The sequence below is a fragment of the Lutzomyia longipalpis genome, chromosome 1 (genome assembly GCF_024334085.1).
Source record: "Lutzomyia longipalpis isolate SR_M1_2022 chromosome 1, ASM2433408v1".
Taxonomy (NCBI): Eukaryota; Metazoa; Arthropoda; class Insecta; order Diptera; family Psychodidae; genus Lutzomyia; species Lutzomyia longipalpis.
Window position 1 is genome coordinate 31044066 of NC_074707.1, and position 10296 is coordinate 31054361.

General features: G+C 30.5%; 1 protein-coding gene across 1 annotated transcript; it reads right to left on the bottom strand.

Moving 5' to 3' along the window:
• Window positions 1-795: 795 nt before the first annotated feature.
• On the bottom strand, window positions 796-9852 carry LOC129785912 (ubiquitin-conjugating enzyme E2-17 kDa). Its single transcript, XM_055820581.1, has 6 exons — window positions 9498-9852; window positions 9235-9435; window positions 8374-8437; window positions 6650-6681; window positions 6333-6516; window positions 796-3278 (listed from the first exon to the last, which is right to left on the bottom strand). The coding sequence occupies exons 2-6, from the start codon at window positions 9256-9258 to the stop codon at window positions 3139-3141; spliced, it is 444 nt and encodes a 147-aa protein (XP_055676556.1). The 5' UTR covers window positions 9259-9435; window positions 9498-9852; the 3' UTR covers window positions 796-3138.
• Window positions 9853-10296: the final 444 nt, after the last annotated feature.

Genomic DNA, 10296 nt, shown 5'->3' on the forward strand with positions numbered 1-10296 from the left:
TTTAAAAACGAAGCAGTTCTTTTGCAGTGCTTCGATTTTTTCTCAACACTTCGAAGCATCGAAAAGTTCGATTTTTCGGAGCCCTATCCGACAGGTCGACTGGGTTAGTCCTGGACACGGCAAAAATAGCAATCCTTATTCCTTTATTCTTAAGTACTTATTAGTGACTGCTCTCGCAAGTTTTAATGAGGCAACTGTATTTTTTCTTAAGATATTTTTTTTCTTATTTGTCTAATCTACTACAAGTACGATTTGTATTTTCGAGAACAAATATTGAGGAAATTCAAGTGTCATATACAGTGAGAAATGGGCGATAATTAACTAAATTGGAGACATTGTATGTCACGAAGCCACGGAGCAATAAACCGGTGATCTACTTGAAAAAATATCCGGTTGGGAAGATATTTTCAAATCACACAAATATTTATTCAATTCCTTAATTTTTTTATAGGAATTAATTTCTTTTTTAAATTATCTTTATTTAAAATAAGTGACAGTTTATTTAATTTCTTTTAAGCCATTTAATAGCATATTATGCAGATTATATAAAATTACCCACAATTACCATATTTTTCCATGAAATAGGCGTATTATTATCAAATATATATTTTTTTACAAAATCTCATAGTTCGTTGGAAATTATATAAATCCAAGTTTAAATGGTCATCCGGAAAGAGCCACCCTGCAAGATAAAATGCGAATATTGACGCACTCAAGACCACCCCTCACGTACATATCAATCCTTATTTAATCCCCCCAATATCCAAAATTCCATAGAAAATGAAAAATTTAGAAGAGAGTTTAATGCAATTTTATTCGGTTTCTTCTTCAATAACACAATAAATAATTATTTTAGAAAAAAAAAGGTTTTCCTACGACTCAGTTGGCCCAATTTTCAGCAATATTAATATCTGTATACAAAGAGATGTGTATTCAATTAGAAAAAAAAATCAATGCTACAGGTTCATAAATTCCCTTCTCATTTTTTTTATTCATCTGTACGGTATTATTTCAATATATATAAATTAACTTATTTAAATTACTGCTTTTCTGATCTTTTTTTTTGTTGTTTTATTTCTTTTTCTTGTAGAATAAAAGACAATCGATTTTTTTTTTTGAGTTTGTAATTGAAATAATTTCGACTACAAAAAGAACTTCAATTTTTTTTATGTAATTTATGCCTTTTCTCTCATTTATTTTACCGTCCATTTTTTATCATCCTGTTCTCTCATCAGTTGTTTTCATCCTATAATATTATTACTAATTTAATTGCAACACATTTAGTTAGAGCAGTCCAACAACAAATATAGGAATATGAAAAACGCTTTCCACTTTTTTTTGCCATATTTTTTTTTTATCTCAAATTGTCAATGCCTATCTTGAAAAAAAGAAATGTCTTTATTTACCTCCTTTTCCTCATAGAAACACACTGACTTGATATTTTATAAGATTATTTCGAATTTCACTTTTTTTTTACTCAATAAGTACCGCAAAAATATAAAAAAAGAAATATATATTAAAAGAAACAAAAAAAATACTACAAGGTCTCCAATCAATAAATTATTTTAAAAATATTTATATTATTTAATGTATTACCTATTTTCACAAACAATTTTTCTTTTATGCATCAAAAGAATTTTGTTCTGATATTTTTTTTTTGCTTTAAATGTGATTTTACAGTAATTCCAGTAGAAATATTTTGTTTAAGAATTATAAGTTTTTTTCTAATGTAATTTTTTTTAGAGCAATGATGGTCTAATTACAAATTTTTCGTGTTCACAATCACTAGTACATATTTATATTTTTTTTCTTCTTTATTATTATATTTAAAATTTATATTTTACAATGTATGATATAGCATAATTTAAAAAGGAAAAGTCACTTTTTCTTGCAAGTTGACACACCACACAGTTGTGGCAATTTCAACACTACAAACTTTTATGTAGAAGTTTTTTGTTGTATCAAGGAGGGAAAAACTAATTTTTCTTTAAACTTATAATTCCAAATATTTGCCAAAAGATTTTTTGTTTTACATATTTCCATAGAAAAGGGTATTAAAAGAAATTTCGATATTAAAACTAATTTAGGGGTTTCTTTATATCTTCAATTGTTGTAAAATTATTATATTCCATCTAAATTGTTCTTTCTTGTCTTTAAAAAAAATCTATTATCATAATTAAAAAAAAGGAGCAAAATAAAATTCCATTTTACTAAACAAAATTCGATGCTTTTACATGGTACTTTGGCAATAATTTGCTCATCTATTGCAATATAAACTAACCACAGTTCATATTACAAGACTATTATGTTTCTTTTTTTTTCACATGGTACCTAACATTCATTTTTTTTAATATAATTATTTTTCTCACTCTCAAGTGCGTGAATTAATTAAACTAAAGAATAAAAGAAGAAAGCCTTGAAGAGATAGTTATTTTTTGTTTCTTTCAGAAAGGAGTTTTTCACAACTATATCATTTTGTTTTAAATTTTGACTATTTTTTTATTGTATATTTTGGTGGTATTTTCTTTCTCTTGCTCAAGTTTTTTTGTTTTAAATATACATAATTATTTTCTTAAATGCTGGATACATTATTTAAACTAACTAAAATAACTTTCATACGGATTTGAAAAGAAAAAAAAAACCTAACAAAATGAAGTTCGTACACGTCTTTTTACCATTTTTCTTTTTTTAATAATTATTTTTTTAATATATATTTTTTATGCTAAGTGAGGATGTTTTTTTTCTTGACTTTTCTTCTATTTTGCTATCTCCGTGCGCAGAAATTTTTGAAAACATGTACAATAATTTAGAGGAAAAAAAAACTAAAGAGGAAAAACGGAGGAAAGAAGTGAGTTTGTTTATTATAAAAGGTATTTTTTTCTTCAAAAAGATTTTCAATTTTTTTCTTTCAAATTTTATTTGATGCAATTTAAGAATTGAAAAAAAAGTTTAGATAGAAAAAAATTGCATTAAATTCTGTATCTTTTCAATATTATTATCAATCCTGCTGCCGTTCACACCATCGTATTCATATGCCAATTTTTGTTGTTCTTTCTTGTGTTGTCGCATTAATAATAATATTATTCCATGATTCATTATTATTATTATATGACGGATCATATTTTCTCGTGGAACGCATCACATAGCATACTTCCTTGTCCACTCTCTGGCCAGCTCATTGTATTTTTCTCGATCAGTTTTGTATATTCTGGCAATCTCTGGTACCAGAGGATCGTCTGGATTTGGATCACAGAGCAGAGAGCAAATAGATAACAAAACTGCAAAAGAGCAAAAAAACATTTTTTTTTTACTATTAAATACTTTTTTTTTGAAGGTGTTTACGTGAAATTCTTGGTAAAATGGTGAATTGTAAAAAATGCGGAAAGGAAAAATAAATAAATGGGGAAAGAATGTAGCATAAAAATCACAAGATTAGTTGGTATTTTAATATGCAGCCATACAACGCAATAATTCTACATGTTATCTTATCTCACAGCAATTTTAACCGAACATCCGTGTTACATGTGTTTGTAAATTTTTTTTCAAGACATTTTCTTCTTTTCAATTTTACTCTTGCTAAAGTAAGTCAAGTAATTTAAACATTGTATAAAGATCAAAATAGGTAAAGTTGCCAAAATGATAAAACACAGAAAAAAACAAGCAAATTGGCATTTATTTATTTTATAAATGACCTCTACTCTCTCTCGTACACATGCAGACAAATTAAGAGAAGAGACAAACAAATAAATTGTTGAAACATCTTTGCAAATTAGTAAGTTGAATTAGAGAATATATTTTTTTTACTGCTTATACGTGCTTTATATGAATTTAGCAATGGAATTTCCAAAAAGACGGGAAAGAAATAAAATATAACTGTTGAAAATCGTTGCAATATAACCATGAAGAAAAATTATCTAATTTCCTATTAAATTTTGAAAAAAAAATCAGAACATAATGATCACCGAAATGATATCAAGAAACATTCAAACAGAAATTCTACAAATTATTTGAATTAATCAATCAGCATAAACAAATAAATTAGTGTGTTGAGAAACTAATTTGCAAAGGAGAATTATTTAGGATCAAAAGTCAAATGTATTGCTAATCAAAAACGTTTAAAAAATATGCAAAAAGAATTAATATTTCTTTCTCTAACAATAATTCCAACGATTTGATAATTCTAACGATTTATTTATGAACTTTCCTAAGTTTTGGATTATTCCTAAAGGTCGGGAATCTTTATTGTCTTATTAAGAGGCTCAAATCAAAAGTTTCCTATTACTTTATCAGATTTGCATCTAGAAGTAATAATCAACCAGCTTAATTTTTTCTTAATTAAATTCAGTCCTATTTGAAAGTAAATTTATTGAAAGAATCATAGATTTATGAAAGCAATATTGGAAAACATTTATCTAGATTTGTAAACATAGAAAGCGCAGTTTTCTTATTAATTTCAAAATTGCCTCAAAATTGGCATTTTTAACGAAATAAAAACAAAATTCTTGATCCTAAATTATATTCTGAATAAAATGTCATTCTAGAAAAAAATCTAGATGGAAACTGGTAAAGAATTGACACGGCGAATTTATTTGCTGTTTTTTTTTCTTATTAACCTAAATATCTCAATAGTAAAACGCAAGTATTTTTTTTTAAGATGAATGCGTATAATCCCGAAACCCATAAAACAAATGTTTCGTACTTTATTGCTCTGCAAATGACCCAAAAATTGCATGCAAAAACATCTTCTTTAAGAAATAAAGATTAAATTTTCTCTCTTACATTTGTGATAAATCGTGCAAACAAAAGAACTATGTAGGCATATAAGTAAAAATCTATGAATACATTTATCTCTTAATTCAATATATAGCTTGGAAAATTTATGAAAACTCAAAAATATTTTTTTTTGACATTTTAACCCTTAAAAGACTGCAAATAATTCAGCAATTGAGAATCAACTGATTAAAAATTGATTCTTCTGATAATTCTGACAGTTTTGGTTTCACCTAAATGATCCTTTAAAATATCCATTGTGTGTTTGTAAAATAATCATAAATAATCAAAACATATTCCTGCATTGATTGCGACCGATTCATATAAGCAATCTTAAAGAAAAAGAAAAATGAAATCGTCTCAATGGTCGCCAAAGGGTTAAGGAATTCTAATCCAGAATTGAAAAGCTCTACATAAGGATTCTTTACATTCTTTAATAATCCAAACTCTATAGGCTAACATTTTCAACGCTTCTTTGCTTTTTATAGGGTTTGAAACTAATGAAACAAATTATAGGGGAGACCGGGGCTAATAAAGTCACTTAAGGGTTTGGAAAAAGCTTAAAATATCATATTTTCTAACTAGATAGAACAAAATGATCTGAGAAAGAGTTGTAGGGCAGTAAATTTCCTAAAGAAATGAGCTATACATTTCTCTTTATCTGTTTGGGAAATATGATATTTTGAGCTTTTTCTAAACCCTTAAGTGACTTTTTTAACCCCGGTCTCCCCTAACTTTATCTGGGACGACTATAAAAACTAAAATCTCAACAAAATTTAGCACAGTTGGGGGTTTTCCTTGAATTTCTTGTCAAACCATCTAATTAACATCAACCAATCTCTTCCTATCCTTCCTCATGCTATTTTTAAACAAGAATTCTAAAGTTGAAGAAAAACTGATTAAAATTCGCGTTGTAATTTCTTAATCTTTGAGAGGCATAAGCCACCTTCCTTCATTACGCACAATGTGCAATTTCTGAAGAGATTTTCATAAATCAAATTACATACAGCAACGTTATACTATATGTACATAAAAAGTAGCAATAAATTCTAAGCAATACATCAATTCGATTAAATCTTTTGGTCAAACTACCTATTTTTTAAAATTCATTCTCAACATTGCGCGTTCCCCCAATTAATTGCAGTTAACTTTTGTATTGAATTACGTAGAAGCAATTCTTTTAGGTGAAATAAATAAATGAAAGAAAAAAAAAACAACTCCTCATTTTACACGAATAACGGAGCATGCGTATTTGCCAAATCCAAGTGGTACACAAGCAAAAGACAGAATGGCAGCACAAGAAAGTTGAGAAGAGGAAAAGCACAGAAAAAAAATAAAGAAGAAGTAACGATGTAGCAATGAATAGTTGAGAAGGGTATGTATATCTAAAAAGAAAGTGAAGATTCACGCACACACACTAATACTATTTTATCGTGACTAAATTAACAAAAATATAAATAAATATACGCAAGTTCCATCTTTTTCGCGACAAGTGTAGGTTTGTTGTACATCCAGAAATTATGTTAAATACACATATAACTGACTGAGCACATTAGCCTTACCTTTTGAAATAGTTAATGCTGGTGACCACTGAGATCTTAGTATGTCGAGACAAATTGATCCGTTACTGTTTATATTCGGGTGATATATACGTGTTGTAAAAGCCACTTTTGGCGGTTTGAACGGATAATCTGTTGGAAAGTGGATTGTTAGAAAAAACACACCTCCTTGATACGGGCTATCAGGCTGTGCAGCATGTACATGGAAAGAAAGAAAAATAAATATATAATGGATTAGTCTTGTTACATTGAAAAATTTGCATTGTCTTCTCTCATTAATTCTTTCTTTTTTTTTTCTTTATCACAATAAACTCACTCACCGGTCCCATAATTGTTGCTTGCCAATGAAAAACTGCATCGTCGTGATTCGTGTGCGTAGAGGGAGAAAAGAGAAGAAGAAAAAAATATAACAATTAATTTAAAAAAAAATTCACGTAAACCTGTAAAGTTATAGATGCGAGATAATTGCACAGTTCCCAAGGCACAAAATCAATCTCATCCAAAAATAAGAATAGTTGTGTGCTTGGAGTTTTAAATAAAAACAAGGTCAAGGGAAAGTATAAAGAAAAAAAAAAGTTTAGCTGAAACTTTTGGGCGACAAACACAAAATATTCCACTAAAATTACGTGTGAAAATTTTTATAATAAAAATAAATTTGAAAAGCTAAAATTTCCATTGTGTTAAATTTTTGCTTTTTAAATAAAAAGCTTGCCCAGTCCATATCTTATGGCGCTTTTTGGACGATTTCAGTGAGTCACTTCCTCAAAGATATCCTCACAAGTGAGATATCAAATTGCTTTTCTTTTTTAGCAAGTTTCAACCCAAATAGCTTTAAAAATCGCAACATTTTTTTTACCTACTGCAACAATGGGTAAATTACAACAGCTGTTGTTTTATTTTATTCCCTTTAAATACCTTTCCTATTTTCTCTTTTATTTCTAAAAAGAGTTTTCGTAATTTGCCAGTATTTTTGAACATAAAATCAATTAGAATGGATCAAGATAGAGCTGAGAAATTTTTCTTTGAATATTGAAGGAGTCTCAAGTAATGACCAACAATAGGTTTTTCCCGTAATTGAGCATTTTTATGTGAATAAAGCTCACGTGATATATCAGTATACTATTTTTCCCCAAATATTTTCTTTATGTTGTATAATAATTCCTACAAGAAGCAACTAAAATCTTTCTGGTCTTTGCACCTTTTTTTTTAATTACGTACTTTTAGGAGTTTTTTTTTTACACATAGAAAGTAATAGAGTTTATTACTTTATTTATCAAATGACCAAACTATTGTGTAGGTATCATGAAAAAAATCGATAAAGTTCAATTTGTGTGGCCCAGAGAAGGAATATTCTATTTCATTGAGTCCTTTTGACAGTAGGTAATATTGTATTGTTGTATATACCTTTAATGTGGACAAAAGGTAAATGCTATATGATTTTGAAATATGTATAAATTAATCAAGAAACCTAATAATCATGAAGACAACAAAGGATTAACGTTGCTAACAACTACTATAGTTTCCCCACAAAACGAGCATTATCTTTCCCCTGCTCAAGCATTGTCTTTTGTATAACGATTAATTATCAAATTCTATCGTTCAAAATTTCTTTAAAATACTAAAAATTCACTGAAAGACCGTTTCTTCCTTTCTACCAACGTATAAAGTTCTAAGAAATTGGGCGTTTCTTCTATTAAATTAAAATTAAATGCAGAATAAGGGTTTTAAACACTTTTAAGTGAGTCTATCCCAACAAACCTATAGGAATTGACAACAAGAAGATGTGCAAAATAAACAAGACCTAGCCTTTTGCAAAATCCAATATAAATTTTGCACGTTTCGTCATTCACATTTAAAACCCCCTCCTATTGGTTTCCTATTTGTTTGTTCATTTTATGGGGATAAAGTCCTCTCAGTCTGTGAAAGACTTAAAATTCTGAGAGAGAAAAAAAAACTCCCAAATTCTCGGTGCTGATTTTCATTTCCGGGATTGGAGAAAAAGAAGAATAAATTAGGTATAAGAAAAAGCAGAAAGATTACTCACGATCATCCCCAACGGGTCCTGCTGAGCATTGTGCAGGCGGATCTCTGCCCAAGTCTTGAAGTTCCTGCAAAAGACAAGAGAAGAAGAATCTTTTGAATGCCGAAGAGTGGCTCAAGGTTTTCCCTGACCCGCGCGACCGTGAGCTATATATGGTGACATGGAATTAACAACCTCGCAGACGTCCATGTTTGAGAGTAAATCAATAAAATCCCCACATTTCGTGCGGGGGGCTTAGGAGAAAATCCCCCACGGAAGGGAGCAAAGAATGTTTTTTTTTCGCCTTTACGTAAATTTTCGGTAGGGCCGATTTTCCAGGGCCGACTTTTTGCACACAGTGGGGCATTACATTAATCCTCACAATGCCCCATTTTCACATTTCGCTTTCACCTTGCACCACTCTCTGGAAAATTATGTGGCAATCAGCGAATTTTCCCCACGACAATAGAGCCTTGCATAAAATTTCGAGCATTGGCTTCCGGCATTTTATCTTACACAGCCCATACGCATATATAGAGCAACGTATTGTGTGAAAAATGGAGTTGGTCGTCGATGTCGCGCAATAGGAAGATTGTGCCTCGAAATGTGAAAAAAGGAATTTGGGGCCATTCAAGCAGGATGTGGTCCAATTTAGCACATTCAGCCGCGTGCTCAGCTCCGTCCGGACTTATTTTTTCATACTGCTGAGTAATTTTCCTCCATTTTCTTCCCGTGGAAGCATCCAGAATGGCAATATCTTGCCTTTTTTCCTCCACTGAAGCACACTCTTCGTACCCAAAGTTGGGGCGTCAGCTTTTTAGCCAATTTCTCGGCCACCAATTGCACAAAACCGTACCTCAAGCAATCACGTTCACACCAACGTACCTTATTAATCCTTTTTAACGCCATTTCGACTGTACTATATTAATTTATCTCTGGTTTTTCTACACCAGACAATGGAATATGGGCCGTCGTTCGTCGAACTTTTTGATTGAAATCCCAAGATGGCTGATGAAAACGAAGTGGGCACTACGTGAGTTGGTTTTTCTCGTGCGGAGATATTTTTCTCAAAACTCCACCAGAGCACTGCACAGAAAGAAAAAAATTAGATTAAACTGATTTTCTTTTCTGCATTAAGAAAAATCTACCGTGTGTAGCTGGGAGAGAAAATGATTCAGAAAAGATCCAATGAGACGGAAATGAGGGAACCGAGTGATTGTCACTTTGTCGAATTGGAATCCCGAATGAATCCGAAGGGTGTCGAGCACGTAAAGCATACGCCGTTGAGCATAAGCAGCAGAGATAATTTTCTTTATTTTTCTTTTTCAAATAATTTTCACTAATGATTTTCTTTTGATATTAAAGTGTAAATATAGCCAAAAATAGTAAATATTTCGCACAGTAATTGGCAATTTATTCACAAACAATTTTTCGCCTCCTGGCGGCTGAATCACTCGCGTTACACCAAAAGTCAAGTTTTCGTCGACTGAATCACCCACTGTTAGAGTAATACATTTTGGGTGAAGTCACGTAAGTCATCCATTACCTGAATTGTAAAGGTAATGTTAACAAAATCGCAATCTTAGATCACTGCAGAATTTAATTTGCACTGCACAGGATAAAGAATATGGAGGAAAGCGGAAAAAAACACGTCCAGCAAGGGAGAAGTGCAAAAAAGGCTTTATTATTATTCCAATAACCTCAAAATAAGCTGTTCGCAAGAGCTGAAAATTCCAGTGGTGCCAAAATCTCAACGGGAAAGACTGCAGAAAAGAAGAATTAAAATTATGATTCCCAAGATTTTTTCTGGAATAGGAAGAGTCCTTTGCGCCAGAATTCATTCATCATAATATTTAGTTAATAGCTATCATGTATTGTCTCCGTATTGTATATCAGCAAGATTATTATGTACCTCGGGTGAGGAAGTGTAAGGTATCCATTCTATAC

Coding starts and splice junctions, on each gene's coding strand:
- LOC129785912 (XM_055820581.1), bottom strand. CDS start 9,258: ATGGCGTTAAAAAGGATTAATAAG. Junction 8,438..9,234: donor CGTTAAAAAGGATTAATAAG/GTACGTTGGTGT, acceptor TGTCTTTTGCAG/GAACTTCAAGACTTGGGCAG. Junction 6,517..6,649: donor AAGCAACAATTATGGGACCG/GTGAGTGAGTTT, acceptor CATGCTGCACAG/CCTGATAGCCCGTATCAAGG.